Raw genomic sequence first — 20,406 nt, 5'->3', positions numbered from 1 at the left:
TTTCATTTTCCAAAATTGCTTAAATTTTTGCAGGCAGCAGAACTAGGACAGAAAACCAATGTAGTTACAGATTATATACTTAAGGTACCCACAATTCGTCTAAGTTAAATGCCTTATATATAAAAATACTAACTAGGTCCACATAATTTCTGTTTCTGGTAAAATGAATTTGCATATTTTGGGCTAATTCTGTTTTTTCTAACAACAATTTGCAGGTTTTAGGACTAGAAGTTTGTGCTGACACCATGGTAGGAGATCCAAAGAGACGAGGTATCTCTGGTGGACAGAAAAAGGGACTCACCAAAGGTAGTTAATTAGAGCATAGAAATTGTAGTTCTAGAACCAGATAAAAATTCTTTACTACCAATTTCCAAACCCTGAAAGTGTCACATTGTACTTAGGCTGATTCTTCTGAAAACATTGGTCAATAATTACAGGGGTGATGCTGGTTGGACCTGCAAGAGCACTTTTTTATGGATGAGATATCATCCGGCTTGGACAGTTGAACGACATTTCACATAGTCAATTAAATTCTCTCAGACAATCCATCCACATTCTCAATGATTGGGTACATAATTTTGTACCAATTAACACTACTAGGAAATACCCTATTAGATATCAGTGGAACACTGATGTCTATTAAGTTTGCGACCGATAAGGGCAGACGTGATATCTAATGTACCCTATTTTTAATATCAGTTTTGGGCCGATGTCTATATCAAATTAGACATCCTATTTGTTAAATATCCGATATTGTTAATAAATAATATATATCGATTTTTCAAGTTTCCGCTATCTAAATGAACGGATTCCGATATGTAATATACTTTTAATATCATTATTTTTTCAAGAACTGACATTAAAAGGTATATTAAATATCTGTTTGGTTCTATTTTTCGATATTATAAACTCATCAAAAGCTATATTTGGTAGGTTGTTACATCACTTTTTTTATCAAAGCGATATATAATATTTTTAACACATCGAATTTGTAACTAAAATCGATATATATGTACACATTAGATATCTGTTTGTTCGTTGTTTTAAATATTATAAGTCTCTTAAACATCAGGTTTGAGTTACAATGTGATATAAAAATAACATTAGATATCGGTATTATTTGTTATTTCAATGTATATACCTGTATAAATATCAGATTTAATAGACATTAGATATCAGTGTTTAACTGATATTGTAAATGTGTTTTAATTAAAAAAATAAAATAAAATGAGTTGTTAGATATCAATTTTTCCTGCCAAATATTTGATATAAAAGTTCCAACATGCAACATCCAATTTGTGCAATTTAAATGCTTCCATAAATTTCATCCAACATTCTCATACATTTCCAACATCCAATTTCCAGAGAAATTGTAGAGAGGGAATCTTAGCATTTCTCATGTGCATCACTTACACTTACAGTAATTTAATATAAAGCACCACAAAACTGAAACAGAAGCATCAATAGAGAATAAAAATATTTATACTTGTATTAGAATTTGAAGCAATACATATTCTAAGGGTAAGCAAACCAAGATATATGATTCACCATAACGATTAACATGACATATGCTTTTTTCTGTTTTACATAGTTTACCCACTAACTAGGGAAAGCCAATGTATCATGTTTCACTACTAATTTATAACGCAAATCACACTTTTGAAGTAATTGGTGAGAAAGGCTTTATCTTCTCCAGCAACTTTTCAGCTTCAAGAAATCCAAATGATCCCACAGACATATATTTTATATATTTCCATCTGTTCAAGTGTAATTAGGTATGTCACTTCAATGAACAAGTTGAGGTAAGAGAAATCTTAGGCATATCGTAAACCCCAAAATAGCTTACCTGAGTATGTAGGGTAGTGCCAAACAATGAAGGTGCAAATGGTTAACAGAATTAAATGGAGGCTGATGAAAGCCAAATCTGTCAAAAGGACATAATAACATCACACTCAAAACTCTTTCATAACCAAATTCATCTGCAGAACCTTAGTTCAAAGTAAGTAAAAACCAAGTAATGATTATTTTGACCTAATTGTTTTTCAGATGAATACTGCATGCATGCCTACTCTAATTCAAGTTCATTTATTCAATTTTTTGTGTGTAATCATTTTAGGTTCACAAGTATAAGTGGATATATAGGAATCAAAATCTGCTGAATACCTCATGTATTGATCTTCTACTTCCTAGGTCTCTTCAAATCATTACAGAAAGACATCTTCCATAGAAGATGTAAAGGACAAATTGGTCAATGTATAGCCCAAATTACAGAAATTATGAACATTCACATTCTTAACCAGCCCATCTTTGCATTAAGCAATATGGGTGACATGTTAGTAGGACAGACAGAATATAAATATTGAAACTAATCTAGTGTTTTTTATTCTTTGACAGTCAACAATCCAGTGTTCACCACCAAGGCACAATTTCACATCCATCGTTTCCATGGTACATAATAAGCATTCAAATGGCTTAAAGAAACAAGAAGGACGGGCTATGAAGCAAATGTTGGTGCAATCGGTGCCACAAGAATTCAAGAATAGTAGCATAATAACTGAATCAAGTTGTAATACAAATTTACATAATTTCCAGCAGAGGCAACGCTAGAGGAAACAACCTAAGAGAACAGCTTCTGACAATCAATCTAACTGTGCACAATTGCACACCCAAAAATCAATCTAATTGTGAATAATTGCATATCAGAAAATAATACAAAGATAAAAGCTTTCAAGAACAGGGCAATACCTGTACTGATGGCATTGAGGTGCATCTCGTTGTAATAGAGTTTTCTCCACTTCTAACATGTGACATACTGAACAACAATGAAAAACAATGGGGTGTAAGATTAATACATATAATGATGAAAAAACAAAGAAAAAAGTCCCACATTGGTTGAACCATGAATCATTTAAGCTTGAGCAACATTTAGATTACCCAAAGAGTAGTCTTGAGGTGTTCTTTGAAGATCCTTCACAGTTGGGATGTGATCCACAGGAATAACCAAGTAATGCCTACAAGAATCAAGATTGTTATTTTAAATTGAAAATGGTGACACTGATGAATGGGATTGGGGGGAGTCATTCAATACCTTGCAGCAGCGGGTCTGATATATATCAATATTAAATTAAAATGTATATTTAACTAACCTAAAATCAACCTAAAATCAATATTAAATTATCCACCTATTTCCCTTTAACATCTTACAAAACCTAAAATCAATATTAAATTAAAATGTATATTTAACTAACAATTACTGCAAGAATCCGAATTAAATACCTTATGAAGGAAAATTAGCTATATTTAACTACTAATGAAGGAAAGAAACATCTCCAATCACACAAAGTACTAACATTATAACAAATTTGAACCATTGTAAATTTGTATAGATTATTAAGAAAGGAGAATAGGAAAAAAGAAAGAAGCATCAACTGACAATGACTGCAAGCATCCATACAATGATAAAAAAATGAAGTTCTTAACTAACAATTACTGCAAGCATCCGAATTAAATACCTTATGAAGAAAAATCAGCTATATTTAACTACTTAATGAAGGAAAGAAACATCTCCAATCACACAAAGTACTAACATTATAACGAATTTGAACAAGTGTAAATTTCAGTAACTACAGTAAACAACTTTAGTTTATAGTAACTACTGTTGTTTATCCCATCCAAATAAACAATAGTAACTACTTGGTTCAAGTATAAGAAACTCTTTACCAATAAAAACAAATTAAGCACAATGGCTAATTTCAGTCAATCCCCATCCATAGGTACATGTTATAGCAGAATAGTTCTCCAACGTAAATACTAAAAAGAACCAACAAAAACCTAGTACTCATAAAGTTCCCCCCCTTCCCCCAAAAGAAATAGAGACGATTATCAAACTTGTTATAGCAATAGTTTACTGCAATATCATATTCAAAAGCTAGCCTAGACAAAACCCCGTCTTAGCAAACTCAACCACTAAACCAATAAGACCAAGTGAATCAGTTGTCTATTACTAGTTTTTATAAAAGTTGCAGAAAAGTAGTAAACGTCTAAAAACTTAAATAAATCCAAAAAAAGAAATAGCTAATAAAGCTCAAAGAAGCAACAAACTATTTCTCTTCTATATGGGTGTCTCGGTTTCAAGTATTGGATACTCTAAATTGAAGCCTAGACATAGTCTTGAAATTAAATAGTATGTTCTTGAAGAGCATTTGTTATTTATATACAAAATAGCTAAAATCCATTCACAAAAATAGCACAAACAAGCAGGGAAAACAATGAGCAACGTACTTTAAAGAAAGTAAATTTCCTTATAATTAGTATTAATTCATGGGTTAAAAGATTATATAGAAATAAGTTAAGTACTTTAAAGAAAGTAACTTTCCTTATAATTAGTATTAATTCATGGGTTAAAAGATTATATTGAAAATAATAGCAGAAATAGCTTTGTCCTCGTAAGAAATCCTACTCTCAACCAAACTGTAAAAGCTAATAGCTGACAGTCAGCTACCCTAGTGTTTTAAAATGACAAAATTACGCTAAACACCACAGAAAACCAATCTTATTCAAGCATTTTCTTAATTGCAGATCAGCAAATCAGTGTTACAGAGAAGCAAAGCCATCATCTCCTGTTTAGCCTGCCTATAAAGAATCTACCAATAAAAGAGATAGAGAAAGTATTCAACACAAGAAGTAAAGGATATTGACAATGCTGAAAAGGATGGGAAAGCCACAGCCGGATAGAATATTTTCTGTTTTCATATGTATCTGAAGAATGTACATATTCAATTTCTCATCCCAATCAATTCTGCTGATACATATTCCCTTTCCAAACTAAACTTTTGAAGGAACTTAAGGCCAAAAAAAAAAAAAGATCATTAGAAGGAGCTTGAAGAAAACAAAAAGGTCAGGGTAAGAAGCTGAAATAGGAGGTACTCCATCCTTGCAGATCATACCTCAGATCAGAGGAATCCTGCCTAAAAGAGAGACATATCTGGGAGTGGTCCATACACAGTCTTCCAAGACAGTGGAATAAGCCACTTATCATTATTGTTGCCTGCACAAAGCCATTAAAAAAGATAAGCATACCTCTAACACGAAAGCATTAAGCAAATCATGGTTCAAGGAAGTAAAATAGATCTAATGGAAACAATTCTTAGGGATCAGCAAAGAGTTAATCAGGATCGTGAATCGCATTTCCTGTCCCTGCCCTGCAAAGAATATGGTTATGCCCTCATCCTCACCACATCCCACCCTGCCACCTGTTTTTTTTTTTTTTTTCTCCTTTTTCAACATTGGCTAAATGTCTAGAACTTTTGTTAAATAAATATTATCCTAAATGCTCCCAAAACAATGTTAAGCTATGAAGTTGATTTTAAAATATGTGAATTTAGAATAATAATTGATATATTGGATGCCAAATCTATTCCTTTTTAAGAAAAAAAATCCCAAATACAGAACAATATTAATCCAACCAAAGAAATAAATAACTTTTATTAGAATATTCAAATATACATGGTGTGAATGCACAAGGAAATTGGATCATTGCCGACCTTGAAGTACACACACACACACACACATACAGTGATATATATATATATATATATAGGCCGGTACCTTGTTAAGCCATCCTTTAGAATGAATCCTTGAAATTGATCTCTTAGCCTAGGACCACATAAGACACCAGACATCTGCTCACCTAAGGAACCAAAGAATAAAATTAGAGGGAAGTGCGAGAGAAAGAAATAAAATATTCAATACAAAAAAAAAAAAAAAAACCTAAATAGATACAAATAGATATAAATATAGAGGCAGCTGTACTCTTGTATGCCAAAATAGATGCCACAAACTATCATTATAGCATGAAGGAACTTCCATCCAACCTATGCCCTGGATAAGTCTGAATCATTTTCCAGTAAACCACATGTGAACTTCCTCAAAACAGAAAATTAAATTAAATTAACCAAAACAGAAAACAAAATTAATAAAATCCTAGCAGAAAGAGACAGATGTTACCTTGCAAGCAAATATAAAACTCCAAATTGAAACATACAAATTACTCAAACATTTCACAATAAAACTCACACCAAATCAAACTAATCAAAACCCCGACCAAACAGAGTCTTTAAGCCAAATCGAAATTCATCATGGTAAATTATGAAAACTCAAATTCACAGACAGAGAGAGAGAGAAATACAGAAAGCATGTGAGAGCTCAGAAAGGGAAAGATAGCTGAGAAAGAGAGAGCCGAAACCACCTGCAACCAAAAAATAAATAAAATTTTTCAGAAACTAATAGTAGAGAAAATTTGTCTAAATTCAACCAAAATTCCCAAAAATAATAGAGAAAACCAGGCTTCCGAAGGAAGAGTATAGCAAGCAAACAAGGTGAATAAAAAACACAAAAAGCAAGAGCGAGAGAGAGTACCTGAGAGAGCTCTCGGAGAACAGAGTCGGAGTTGGATGGGTGTTACACAAAAAGCTAGACGATGGATACTAGGCGGTGGGTGTTGGACGATGGGTGATAGATCTCGTCGTCAATCATTGGTCCCGAGGTCTCGTCGTTGCCTTCCATCGGAGAGAGAAAGTGAAACCCTAGAATTTGGGGGTTTTACAATTTTGGATGAGTGAATCGTGTTTAGGAGGAAGAGAAAAGAGAGAGACATAGAGATAGAGAGATCGAAGGAGAGTTTGGTCGATCTGAGTTTGGTCTCAGTGAGCGAGGGTGAGAGAGAAGGAGCTGAGTTTGGTCTGATGGAGTCTGAGTGAATGTGTCTGCGAGTGAAGAGTTGTCAAGCCTTTAGGAATTTTTGAGAAGCAGGATCGATGAGGTAGAGACCTCATGGATTCTGGTCTGGGGGAATTTGAAGCAAAATCACAGCAACGGCGAGGGCTGCGGGTGAGAGAGAGAGAGAGAGAGAGAGAGAGAGAGAGAGAGAGCTCGGGGTGAGAGGGAGTGTTTGAGAGGGGGGGGGTATCGGGTCTAACTTAAGTCCAAACATTCAAGTTGTCAAAAAAATTTGTATATTTGATTTTTAGCTGAATTAATTAATATTAGTTCATGGATTAGATATCGGTTATCATAGAATTTTAATTTCTACCCAAAAATTTAGATATCGAATTTGTAAACTTGGTGATATATAAATGTGTTTAGACATCATTTTTAGAAAACTAAAAATCCAACTGATATAAAAAAATTTGACAATATCGATTTTTTTAAAACCGATATATTTTTAGTGATATCTATTGGGGTATTTCCTAGTAGTGTAAGGTCCCCGTGAGAATGTGCTTGAGTTCTTTGAGTACATGGGCTTCATATAATGACACATCCTCCATTAATTATTTTCCTGCTCCAGAAAGACTGGGATACAAAATGCCTCATCCGTGCAGCCAGTTATATATAGGTATTGAGAGGATTGTCTTCTACAGAGAAAGGGCTGCTGGAATAGTGGAATGTACTCAGCTTTTCCATATGCTTTTGGATACAGGTATGTTGTGGTATCCTCTGCCTTCTACCCCCGTTATGGAACGTATTTTCAGGATTTATCATTCCATGAACAGTAAGTGCATGTCATTCATGATCACCACGCATGCTTGATTAATACTTAATCTAATTATAAGACTGTATCTTATGGGTGAAGATGACACTCACATTTTGCTTTGGTGGTACGTGACAGAGAATTCCATATGGTGGAGATGGTACTAGCTTATTGGTTGAGCCCGATCTCTTGTACCTTGTATGGATTGATTGCTTCACAGTTTGGAGGCATGAAGGACCCACTTGATTCAGGTGATACAAACTGTGGATGATTTTAATCATTTTATAAGGGCGCATTTTGCGTATAGATAAAACTTTTTAGTGGTTGTTACAATTGTGCTTATTGGGTTTTCAGTGCTCTTTGGGTTCATCTTTGCCTTTTAATTCAATCAATTCAAGGTATTCAAAATCCAAAAGAGATATATGATGAGGAAATTGAGAATGCCATGCATCATGTGAATATAAAGCAAATTCCTGATCCTTGGTTTGCCGAAATCCCAAGTTTTTAATTAGTAAGTGTGCATGCATGCATATATATACCACATGTTAGGACTTAGGATCTCTGCCATTTGCCATACAACGGACCAAAATCTTTTTACTCAGCTTTCTTGGGCAAGGGGCAAGCCAACTCCTTATGTATGGGGTTTGGTCTGAGTTTTGTAATTGTACGTATTTTAATTTAACATGTAAATTTCCTTTTTCTTTACTATATATATCTTTCTGTACAACACTAGAATCCTGTATCTCAGCCTCTGCAGTAGTTTTTTCAGATATCTATAATAGTTTTTTTGAATAAAATCTGTAATAGTATTTTTAACATAAGATTCAGTGAAGTTTCCCATTATTCTAAAAACGACAACTCTTTTGTGCAGATTTGTTTTATTCCGGATGAATCAGATCTAGCACATGACGTGCGGTTTAATATCATTCTAAAACTATTGCATGCCTACAGATGATAAGTTTGGCCCAACTTAAATATAATTTGAGAAAATGAACAAAAAATGGATGATAAGTTTTTGTGTTATATGGCAGGAAATCAAATTATGAACCTAATCCTAATTTTTAAGTTATTATCCCATTTACTCTCATCACTTGGGCTTTTTGATCCCAAGGACTTTTAAAAATGGATGATAAGTTGAATTCAAGAAAAATTAGCATGGATAATTAGGAATTGGAAGATGCTTTTTGTCTTAACTTTTTCTCCCAATTCTTGTTTCCTAACTTTGGATCACATACGTACTCGACATGACTCTACCTATTAATTTTGATTAGTAATATATTTGACAACATAAATGTGTCAAATTATACTGTAAGAGAAGATTTTATCATATATAATTTTTAGGTGACATTGGTGGTATATGGTATTTTCATATAAAAAGTTGGTCAATTGTAACTTTTATAATATAAAAAAAATATTTATAATTATCCAAGTAAAAAATATAAAATATGAACTCCAAAATGAAAACTCCAATTAACACAATTTTCTCTTAAGAAAAGGGAAGCAAAATGGTGGAAGGAAAATACTACATTATTACAAATATGAAAGTATGAAATCTTGCCTATATATTAAAGTTACAAATATGAAATCTTTTCTTCAAAATTGATGATGAGTGGGCATGATGTAGATCCGCCGCAGCATTAGAAAGACAAGAAAAAATACAGTCTAATGTAAGAATGTAATGTAAATAACAAAAAAGATTCGGTAAAATTAACATATATCTCTTGAAAAAAACTTACATATAACATGTGTATACCTCATTTCTCTTATAATAAATGGTCCCATGATTAAAATATGAAGAAATGTTGTGAAAATGTAGGTGTATATACTCGTTATATTTTTCTCGAAACATCTTATGTATATCTTTTTTTTTTTTTTTTTGAGAAAAATGTATATCTCTTATTATGTGTCTGACCACTGGCCACGTAATGAAAAGTAGCATTGTCCATGCTGAAAAATGTATTTTACTTGTGAACTAAGCAATAATGTCTCTACTAAAGAAAATAAGCAATGACGTCTAGAGTTTATTTAACTTATTTTTCATTTTTTCTTGGGATAAGAATACAGGTTGGTGTTATATAATACGTACGCTTAAGCTTTGAGTTTCTGATACTGCTACTAGATCCTAACTAGTATCTAGTGCGTCTCCGTAGTTGACTAGATTCTCCTCCCCTTGGTACCCTTAATGCTCACCACACTTCCCACTTCTCATATTTTTTTAGCGATTTTTTAATTTTTAGGATAAAATTATAAATTTACTTACCTAGAAAGACAACCGGTTGTATTATTATGTTTTTACTACCTATTCAGTTTATTCTCATTTTACCACCTACAACTATTTTCATGTCCCACTTTATTTTTTTCGTCCATTCCGTCATCCAAGTTGTCAAAAATATTGATGTGACATGGGCATTTTTGTCACCAATATTAAATAATTAGCTGACGGAATAGATGGAATGGACGGAAAAGGGTAAAGTAGGACAGAAAATAGTTATATGTGGTAAAGTGAGACAAATTAATAAATATATGAATGGTAAAATGAGAATCAACTAAAATTATGAGTTGTAAAAGCACAATTAAGCCTATTATTATCACTAGACTAATAAGTAGTTTTTTCATTAGTTATTTGAAAAACATTTGTTAGCGATGTTGAAAATACTCTCAATCACATACTAGGCTGCTAAACTGAAAAGTGGATACTATCGAGTTGAGTTTTTTATCACAAGAAGACTATGAATTCAAACTGCCTTAGTCTTTCCACCCACAAGAAGACTTGAACCTGCCTATAGTCATTTCTCCTTGAACATTGGTTTCCTTGAACTAAGAGAGTAAGAGGACATGGATACTTAATTGCTTTTGCTTGATTGGCAGAAAAACTTGTAAACTGCTGCAGAATGTACCATACTTTGATCATAATGAATGAATGAACGAGTGCTACTTCTATTATAAAAATTAAGGGGTTGACCTGATCGTGTTCCTCGTGATGAAGAGTAAGAAATAAAAAATATATATATTGCATCTGCTATCTTACTTGAAGTATATAATGAAATATTGAAATCTCACTCATAATTTTTTAAACAAGTTGCTTGTTTGTCATGCAAAAGATTCATACAAACAAACAATGCTATTAATTAAAGACTTTAGGAAGATTTAATTTCTTCAAATATTTTCATTAATTGCATGTCAGGTAAGGTGCTCAGTCTTGGAATTTGGAACTAGCATTTTTTTCTTTTTCTGTTGTTGCGTATAGAAACACTCCTCTGTTTCTTTTTCTTTTGAGTTGTAGGCAATTTGGTAGATGCATGACTCTTTTTCATGGAACCCAGAAGGTGAAAACAACAAAACCAATTCATGTGAACCCCTAAATTGATCTATATGGTATATAGATTAAATAGTTACACTATATATAGTAAATACGTACCTCAAAAGCTATGTTTGTGTGTGTACATATATATCAAACTCCTATAAGAATACATCAAAATATAATATCCTTCTGGTATGTATATAAGGAAATTAAGGAATGACATAGCTGGTGTGACACACACACACACACGTTAGGTCATCTCTCTCTTTCTCTGTCTGTTTATGAACACAGACACCCATTTCAATAAATACGTACAGTCTGTACAGAGCTGATATATTCTTCAGCAACTTGATTTCTTGCATGAAAGTTAGGAAAGTTTGGTGGGTTTTGTTTGAATTTTGATACTAATGAAAGTGCAGGACTAGTGGAGGAGGAGGTAGGGGACAATGAGCAGCATCAGTGCACGCATAAGCAGTTTTGACATGTGGAGAAACGACGCCACTTCCATGGAAGTTTTTTCGAGGTCTTCTCGTAGAGAAGAAGACGATGAAGAGTCTCTGACATGGGCTGCTATTGAGAGACTGCCCACTTATTTACGCATAAGGCGGGGTATACTCGCTGAAGAGCATGGCCAGGCCAGAGAGATTGATGTCAAGAATCTTGGATTGCTAGAACGGAAGAATTTGTTGGAGAGGTTGGTAAAGATTGCAGATGAAGATAATGAGAAGTTCTTGTTGAAGCTCAAGGACCGCATGGATAGGTACTTAAATAATTCAAATCGATCTCTTTAGCTTGTTTAATGGGGTTCATAAGAATGTTGTGTTTAATATGTGTATGAAGAAATGCATGTATAACCCTTTTATCTGTTTTTTCAAATGTTGTAACTCAGAGTTGGACTAGAATTTCCAACAACTGAAGTGCGGTTTGAGCATTTGAATGTTGAAGCAGAAGCTTATGTAGGAAGCAGGGCATTACCTACAGTGTTCAACTTCTCCATTAATATGTTAGAGGTAATTCATCTTTTAATTAAATCAAACTTATATGACCAGTTTTATGCATAATATGGATTCTTGCTCTTTATGTGTAGCTTAAACTGATCACCCTTGTTGTAAATTACACTTTTTCTCTCTGAAGGGGTTCTTGAATTACCTTCATATTCTTCCAAGTAGAAAGAAACCATTGCCACTCCTTCATGATATAAGTGGAATTATCAAGCCAAGAAGGTAATTAGGCAGTACTGATGCTAATATTCATCAAAATAGTCATAGAGTAATCTTCTAAATGTTTCTCATATTGCTGGTGTGATTCCTGCAGAATGAAACTGCTTTTAGGCCCCCCAGGCTCTGGAAAGACTACGCTACTATTGGCGTTGGCTGGAAAACTCAGTAAAGATCTGAAAGTAAGAATATTGTACTACCATATAATTAAGACTATTTTACTAGTGTTTTCACCTTATAAACTTGTTCACAATAAATTAGCTTTCGGGGAGAGTTACATACAACGGACAAGGGATGGAAGAGTTTATACCGGAGAGGACATCAGCTTATATAAGTCAACATGATCTCCACATACCAGAATTGACAGTGAGAGAAACTCTGGCATTTTCAGCAAGATGTCAAGGGGTTGGACCACGTTATGGTTGGTTAAAACACTATAAAAAGTTAACATATCCAATCTATTTTGAAGAATCTTGGAAATCTGAGTTGTTAATTTGCATTTGGGAAATTTTCAGAAATGTTGGTAGAATTATCAAGGAGAGAGAAGGCTGCAAATATTAAGCCAGATCCTGACCTTGATGTCTACATGAAGGTATGAGGACAGCTGAATGGCTGTGGAAAAGAAAATGTTAAGAAAAACTTCTTTTGTGTATTGGTTTCTGTTTATAATTCATATATATAAGAAACTATGCATATGTTAATAGAGCATTTTCAATTTCCAGAATTCCTTCTTAAATTTTTGCAGGCAGCAGCACTAGAAGGACAGGAAACAAATGTAGTTACAGACTATATACTTAAGGTACCCACCATTCGTCTATGTTAATGCCTTATCCTAAAGATACGAAGTAGATCCATACAATTTCTGTTTCTGCTATTATGAATATGAAAATTTTGGGCTAATATCTGTTTTTGCTAACATTTTGCAGGTTTTAGGACTAGAAGTTTGTGCTGACACCATAGTAGGGGATCAAATGATACGAGGTATCTCGGGTGGACAAAAAAAGAGACTCACCACAGGTAGGTGGAACATAGAAATTGTAGTTCTAGAACCAGATACAAACTCTTCGCTACCAATTTCCAAACCCTGAAAGTGTCGAGTGTACTTGGGCTGATTCTTCTGAAAAAACTGGTCAATAATGACAGGAGAGATGCTGGTTGGACCTGCAAGAGCCCTTTTTATGGATGAGATATCAACCGGCTTGGACAGTTCAACAACATTTCACATAGTGAATTCTCTCAGACAATCCATCCACATTCTCAATGGAACTGCCTTAATTTCCCTGCTGCAGCCAGCGCCAGAAACTTATGATCTCTTTGATGATATAATTCTCCTCTCAGATGGGCACATAGTGTATCAAGGTCCCCGTGATAATGTGCTTGAGTTCTTTGAGTACATGGGCTTCAAATGTCCAGAGAGGAAAGGAGTTGCGGATTTCCTACAAGAAGTAACTTACTCATATAATGACAAATGGTTCCATTAATCATTTTCCTTCTCCAGAGAGAATGGACTTGATTACAACTTTGCTTTTGTTTGTTTTTCTTCTTGCTATGATAGGTGACATCATGGAAAGATCAAGAGCAATACTGGGCTCATAAAGATACGCCTTATAGCTTTGTAACTTCCAAGCAATTTTCTGAAGCATTGCAGTCATTTCACATTGGTCAAGAACTTGGAGATGAGCTAGCTATTCCGTTTGACAAGTCTAAAGGCAACCCTGCAGCTTTAGCAACTTTGAAGTATGGTGTAAGTAAGAAGGAACTGTTCAAAGCTTGCATGTCAAGACAAATGCTACTTATGAAGAGAAATTCATTTGTCTACATATTCAAATTGGCCCAGGTGAGCAGCAGATAAGCATTGAAATCATACTGTGAATTCCTGTATTCTCTTTAAAACACAGGCGATTCCATAAATGCAAACATTTAGTTAATTCGATCACTTCTACTTGTTCTGGTTTTAGCTTATTCTAATGGCTTTCACAACAATGACGCTATTCCTACGGACTGAGATGGGCCGGAATTCAGTAGCAGATGGTGGGATTTATATGGGAGCGTTGTTTTTTACAATGATGATTATTATGTTCAATGGGTTCTCAGAGCTTGCTATGACTGTCATGAAACTTCCTGTCTTTTTCAAGCAAAGGGACCTTCTCTTCTATCCTGCCTGGGCATACTCTTTACCACCATGGATAATAAAGATCCCTATGACCTTTGTGGATGTTTCCATTTGGGTGACCATTACTTACTATGCTATAGGTTATGATCCGAGCATTGAAAGGTGAAAAGTAAAAGAAATACAAATATTGCATTTCCAAATTTAGGCTCAGAGTCATTGGTTATGAAGTTTGATGAAAATTTGTAATGGCAGGTTCTTCAAACAGTTCCTTATACTGCTGTGTATTAGTCAGATGGCAAGTGCACTGTTCCGATTGATAGGGGCATTGGGAAGGAACATGATTGTTTCAAGCACATTTGGGTCTGCTGCTTTACTTGTCCTTTTTGTTCTGGGTGGCTTTATCTTATCACGAGGTGAATTATTCATACAATTTTATCAGAGTAATTATATTATTATTCCATTATGGTTAACTGGTTTAGATTTTGATGGTAAATAAATGTGCTTTTGTGAATCAGAGAATATGAAGAAATGGTTGTTGTGGGGATATTGGTTCTCACCATTGACATATGGACTGAATGCTATAGCTGTCAATGAATTCCTTGGAGAAAGTTGGAGACATGTGAGCATCATTTTTATGATTGATACAAAAGATAACAAAAGAACAGGTGAGCAAAATATGAAAAATGTTAGCTAATGTGTATGTGGAAAAATTGTATTATAGGTTCTTTCCAACTCAACAGAAACATTAGGAGTTATGGTGTTGAAGTCTCGAGGGATATTCCCAGAAGCACGTTTGTACTGGATCGGAGTAGTAGCTTTAATTGGATTCACTCTTCTGTTCAATTTTCTCTTCACTTTGACACTTCATTACCTTGACCGTAAGTACCAACCTAGACATTCTTTTGTCTTCAAATGGACACAATGTTCTGACAATCGGAATAATTTTCTGCAGCATTTGAAAAGCCTCAGGCAGTACTTTCCAAAGAGGCCTTGGATAGGAAACATGCCAAGAAAACTGGAGAGACCATTGAACTGTCGTCAACAGGAAAGAGCTCTATCGGTGGGTCATAAAGCTCCAAACTTTGTGTTTTTGTTCTACATATTGGAGTTCAAGGTATAAGTAATTGCTATGGTGTAACAATGCAGGAGGTGGGAATGGAGGTCTAGAGAATGTCTCCGCCAATCATACTGGGCGGAGAGGAATGATTCTTCCTTTTGAACCCCTCTCGGTTACATTTAATGAAATCAGATATGCAGTTGACATGCCACAGGTATCTCCAACTTTTTTGTAAGGGGCAACAATGCTGAGGCCATCTTTATTAAAATGTTTGGTCATATATTGCTTCTGAAAAGCAACTTGAACTATAGAGAGAACTTTTTTATTCTATATATGGCACAATATAACTAAGAAACAGTGTACTATAAATCTATTATGTAACTGCATTATCAGATTTACTCTCTTATAATTATGGACCAAGTTCCAGTGCTGAATGCATTAACATCCTTGCAGGAAATGAAAGCTCAAGGCATAACTGAGGACCGGCTAGAACTTCTGAAGGGTGTGAGTGGTGCTTTTAGGCCTGGAGTCCTAACAGCTCTAATGGGTGTTAGTGGTGCTGGAAAGACAACTTTAATGGATGTCTTGGCAGGCAGAAAAACTGGTGGATATATTGAGGGAAGCATCACCTTATCTGGTTATCCTAAAAATCAAGAAACGTTTGCTCGCATATCAGGATATTGTGAGCAAACAGATATACACTCTCCTCATGTTACAGTTTATGAGTCTTTGGTTTATTCTGCCAGGCTCCGGCTGCCCCCTGAGGTTGATTCCCCAACCAGAAAGGTATACACTCTTTTCTTTTTGTTAGGAGAATTTAGGCTGAAGAAAGAATTATGGTAACCAAAAGCTAGGTTGCACATAGTTTCATTATTCGTGTATTCTGTTTAGACAAGTCATTGACCATAAATCTGGTTAATTGTTTGCAGATGTTCGTTGAGGAAGTCATGGAGCTTGTTGAACTTACCTCAATAAAGGAGGCACTTGTAGGATTGCCTGGAGTGAATGGTCTCTCAACTGAGCAGCGCAAAAGGCTAACAATTGCAGTAGAGCTTGTTGCCAACCCATCCATAATATTTATGGACGAGCCAACCTCTGGCCTTGATGCCAGGGCAGCAGCTATTGTAATGAGAACAGTGAGGAACACAGTGGACACTGGGCGAACTGTAGTCTGCACCATCCACCAGCCAAGCATTGATATATTTGATGCTTTCGATGAGGTGAGAGACCTTTTTATGCTTTAGGATTAGACAGTTTGAATATGGTACTTAATGTTATGAGAACTGAAAAATTCATTATCCAATTGCAGCTGTTTTTTTTGAAACGGGGAGGCGAAGAAATATATGTTGGCCCTTTAGGCCACCACTCTTCCCACTTGATCGAATACTTTGAGGTTAGGATTATAAATTCATGAAACTATACTATTAGCCAATGTATTAGCTCGATCAACTGCTAACATAAATGAGTTATATTTCATCAAGGGAATTAGTGGAGTTTCTAAAATAAAGGATGGTTACAATCCTGCAACTTGGATGTTGGAGGTTACTTCTGCAGCACAAGAAGCAGCTCTTGGGGTTAATTTCACTGACATATACAAGAACTCAGAAATATACAGGTAGGATATCCATAAAGATTGTGATAATAGTTATAGTTATAGGGTTTTACACAGTTTGGATTGATTGGTTTTTGGGGTTTTGTCATCCAATCCAATGCAGTTGCTTTGGGACCATTAGAAACCAAACTAGTCCAAACGAATGTATCCCTAGAAACCAATCCAATGTAGTTGCTCTACACAGTTTGGATGATTTGTTTTTTAATTTCTTTTTCCCCAAGTTTCCTTGTGAAGCCTTTGAAATGTACTTGAAATTTTATATAACTCTTGAGATTTGAAGTTCCAGTATTCTTTTAACTATTGAAGGTGAAGAACAGGAATATTAAATCATATTAGAAATTGAATTTCAAAGGATTCTGTTTCTGCTACTAATACTATATGTTGAATGCTTAGGAAAAACAAGGACTTGATCAAGGAACTAAGTACTCCTCCACCAAATTCAAAAGACTTGTACTTCCCAACACAATACTGTCAGTCTTTCATTACCCAGTGTATAGCTTGCCTATGGAAACAGCATTTGTCTTACTGGCGAAACCCACCATACAGTGCAGTGAGACTTTTGTACACAACTATGATGGCTATACTATTTGGGACAATATTCTGGGGTCTTGGCTCCAAAAGGTACAATAAATATAAAATTTTGTGATGAAATATAAAATCAAATGTGTAAACTTTGCACCACTCATCTCCTGGTCCCTAATTTTGGCTAAAACTTCTGAAATGCAGGCAAAAGCGACAAGATATTTTTAATGCAATGGGTTCTATGTATTCTTCTGTTCTCTTTATTGGCATACACAATGCCTCATCCGTACAGCCAGTTATAGCTATTGAGAGGATAGTCTTTTACAGAGAAAGGGCTGCTGGAATGTACTCAGCTTTTCCATATGCCTTTGGACAGGTATGCTATTAAGTTTCCACAAGGTTTTCTTTTCTAAAGGGTAAATGATGCTGACCTGTCTGTAATCCTCCTTCATCTAAATGATGCACTCATAAATTTGTGAAATTTGTTAGTATTATGAAATCTTAATTTAAGGTTCTATTTGGACATGTAGATTTAAAATGAGGTATTTGGATTTGAATTCTTAACAACGTAATTTGTTCAGTAGAAGCAATAACTTTTTATGTTAATTATATTCACATGTAAATTTGTATTGCAGCTTGTCATTGAGCTCCCATACACTTTGATCCAAACTATCTTATATGGGGTTATAGTATACACTATGATTGGATATGATTGGACCGTCGCCAAGTTCTTTTGGCTCCTCTTCTGCATGTACTTCACCTTCTTATACTACACCTTCTATGGCATGATGATTGTGGCCATTACTCCCAACACCACCATTGCTGCTGTGGTATCCTCAGCCTTCTACCCGTTATGGAACGTATTTTCAGGATTTATCATTCCAAAAACAGTAAGTGCATGTCGATCATGATCACCACGCATGCTTGATTATTTGATGTAACTTAGTTATAAGATTATATACTATGAGCAGAGGTGGTACTCACATTTTTATTTGGTGGTGACAGAGAATTCCAATATGGTGGAGATGGTACTCTTGGGCGTGCCCGATCTCTTGGACTTTGTATGGATTGATTGCTTCACAGTTTGGAGACATGAAGGACACACTTGATTCGGGTGAAACTGTGGAGGATTTTATAAAGGCTTATTTTGGGTATAGAACAGAGTTTTTAGGTGTTGTTGCAACTGTGCTTGTTGGGATTTCAGTGTTCTTTGGGTTCAACTTTGCTTTTGCAATCAAAGCAATTAACTTCCAAAAGAGATGAAAACCCTTATACATGCATATATGAATATAAATGCAAATTCCATGATTTCTAGTTTTTTTGAATGTCCAAGATTATACATGTTTGTGGGAAAATCCACATCTATCCGAACAGCCAATCACGGCTCGACACGTGACTGGTCAACACCCACCTCGGAGTTGACTCTCTGTGTTCAAACTTTGACCTCCACATCAACACTGATCAGCATTTCCTCTGCCAGCTCAGACCGAGTTTCTACGCCGGGCCCACCATGTTCGGTCCGAGCCGAACCGATGATCTTCCAAGGGATCGAGTGTCCATCTTTCCACGGTCATCCCAGTTCGGCTCGGCTCGGCACAGGGGACGGTCTCCATCCGAGTTCTGGCGTTAACCAGTTAGGGCTCGGAAAGACCCCCGTCTACTGGACCGGCTCGGTCTGGAATCCCATTTCCGATCCGACCACACATGGACTTCATGTCTACGCATAAGAAACATGTGTTCGTATCGGCTCGGCTCGGCACTCCGCCGCCATTCCCGGGAAGATCATGCTGGGACGAACCGCCACACTTAAATACACCTGACACAAATCTTCTGACAGATAGAATATCCAGTCTGCATTCATGACTACTGGGGCAGTTTGCCTGAACCTTCCAACCTTGCATTTAATAGGGCATTCAATGCAGCATTGAATGCTGAGGAAGTAAGCAGCTGAGCATGCAACTAGGTCTGACCAGGTGCATGGGTCTCTGGCAACCATTCATTCACATGCAGGTAACTTATTCATTAAGTCTTCCTTTGCCTATATAAGGCACCATATATGCACAAAATGAGGATCTACGAATCTACTCACAAACACTCACACAAAAATTCCCACTCACCAAAGAGCTTACCCAACTTGCTGAGAATAACCCAGAACATTTGCCTTGTTCTTCCTATTCTCCCAAGTTCATCCTCTGTTCTTCCTCATCCACCATCAAACACCATCACTGATTTCATCATCGGAGCGTGTTTGGCTGGTACCACACCGGTCCATCTCCTTTGATCTTGTTTCTTTTGCAGGAAGATCTCAGCCAACATCCACTTCATCATCCAGCAAAGCATCTGATCAGCCAGATCAGCTATTCTAAGTTGTTGCATCTACCTTACGAGAATTTGCATCAACAGATTGGCGCCGTCTGTGGGAAGATCGACTTCAGCCGTTGCGTTCATCACCGCAAGTGCTAAGCTCTTCCTTCACACAAGTCATCATGACTACCATCTTTCGGGACAGCAGTTCTTCTTCAGGGGCATCTCAGAATGATGAACAACATCAGCCTGAGACACCTGAGAAGAGGAGGGGAGCACAACTCCCCAGGACATCCAAGTCCAAAGGTCCCTCAAAAATCCGAGCTGCTCATAAACTCCTTAAGGAGAGTCAACGACATCTAGCCGCTGAAAATGCACTCCTGAAGCAGAATAATGAGCTGCTCGCAAAACAGGCCGAGCTGGCCGGGGAACTTGCACGCCATCGTGCTCAGCTCGAGAACAGTGGGGGATCGGGTTTCCGATCGCGCCGGACCCGAACCGAGCAGGAGGTCCTTTCACCGTCTCCTTCTCGGCAAAGCACTTTTGCCGAGCCGAACGACCAGACCGATCGGCAGGACTCTGATTGCGCCTTCCCGGGCTTCGAGGACATGCCCCCGGCCGAACAGGCCGAATTCCTAAATGCCCACCGTCTCCTTCAGCAAAAACAGGCGGCTTTCGGAAAGCGTGTCCCCAGGAATTCGAGCGGAGACCGTGCCGACCCGAATACAAACCGGCGACCCCCGGCCCAATCC

General features: G+C 36.2%; 2 protein-coding genes across 6 annotated transcripts; one reads left to right on the top strand and one right to left on the bottom strand.

Moving 5' to 3' along the window:
- Positions 1-1,651: 1,651 nt before the first annotated feature.
- On the bottom strand, positions 1,652-5,187 carry LOC147279078 (bifunctional adenosine 5'-phosphosulfate phosphorylase/adenylylsulfatase HINT4-like). Its single transcript, XM_086250320.1, has 6 exons — positions 5,142-5,187; positions 4,981-5,047; positions 2,935-3,011; positions 2,746-2,812; positions 1,847-1,924; positions 1,652-1,757 (listed from the first exon to the last, which is right to left on the bottom strand). The coding sequence occupies exons 1-6, from the start codon at positions 5,185-5,187 to the stop codon at positions 1,652-1,654; spliced, it is 441 nt and encodes a 146-aa protein (XP_086106446.1).
- Positions 5,188-11,275: 6,088 nt separating this feature from the next.
- Positions 11,276-18,613, top strand: LOC147279077 (pleiotropic drug resistance protein 1-like). Of its 5 annotated transcripts, none has more exons than XM_086249483.1 (24): positions 11,276-11,589; positions 11,719-11,839; positions 11,964-12,052; positions 12,144-12,228; positions 12,308-12,467; positions 12,562-12,638; positions 12,792-12,845; positions 12,973-13,063; positions 13,190-13,491; positions 13,602-13,883; positions 14,005-14,321; positions 14,412-14,572; positions 14,675-14,778; positions 14,881-15,037; positions 15,112-15,151; positions 15,295-15,430; positions 15,670-16,002; positions 16,146-16,436; positions 16,526-16,609; positions 16,698-16,831; positions 17,222-17,449; positions 17,555-17,726; positions 17,986-18,240; positions 18,356-18,613. In XM_086249483.1, exons 1-24 carry the CDS (start codon positions 11,276-11,278, stop codon positions 18,611-18,613), a joined length of 4,245 nt encoding a protein of 1,414 aa, XP_086105609.1. The 5 variants fall into 5 exon arrangements, with proteins under 5 accessions (XP_086105609.1, XP_086105608.1, XP_086105607.1 ...); XM_086249482.1 differs by having other exon boundaries at positions 15,112-15,219; positions 15,327-15,430; XM_086249481.1 differs by having other exon boundaries at positions 15,112-15,219; positions 15,321-15,430.
- The last annotated feature ends 1,793 nt before the right edge of the window (positions 18,614-20,406 follow it).

Source organism: Dryas octopetala, chromosome 7 (assembly GCF_963921425.1).
Source record: "Dryas octopetala chromosome 7, drDryOcto1.1, whole genome shotgun sequence".
NCBI lineage: Eukaryota > Viridiplantae > Streptophyta > Magnoliopsida > Rosales > Rosaceae > Dryas > Dryas octopetala.
This window is presented reverse-complemented; position numbering and strand designations above follow the sequence as displayed.

Coding starts and splice junctions, on each gene's coding strand:
- LOC147279077 (XM_086249478.1), top strand. CDS start 11,276: ATGAGCAGCATCAGTGCACGCATAAGCAGTTTTGACATGTGGAGAAAC. Junction 11,590..11,718: donor CTCAAGGACCGCATGGATAG/GTACTTAAATAA, acceptor GTTGTAACTCAG/AGTTGGACTAGAATTTCCAA. Junction 15,431..15,669: donor ATGCAGTTGACATGCCACAG/GTATCTCCAACT, acceptor ACATCCTTGCAG/GAAATGAAAGCTCAAGGCAT.
- LOC147279078 (XM_086250320.1), bottom strand. CDS start 5,187: ATGCGATTCACGATCCTGATTAACTCTTTGCTGATCCCTAAGAATT. Junction 2,813..2,934: donor ACCTCAAGACTACTCTTTGG/GTAATCTAAATG, acceptor ATTGTTGTTCAG/TATGTCACATGTTAGAAGTG. Junction 1,758..1,846: donor GCACTACCCTACATACTCAG/GTAAGCTATTTT, acceptor ACACTTGAACAG/ATGGAAATATATAAAATATA.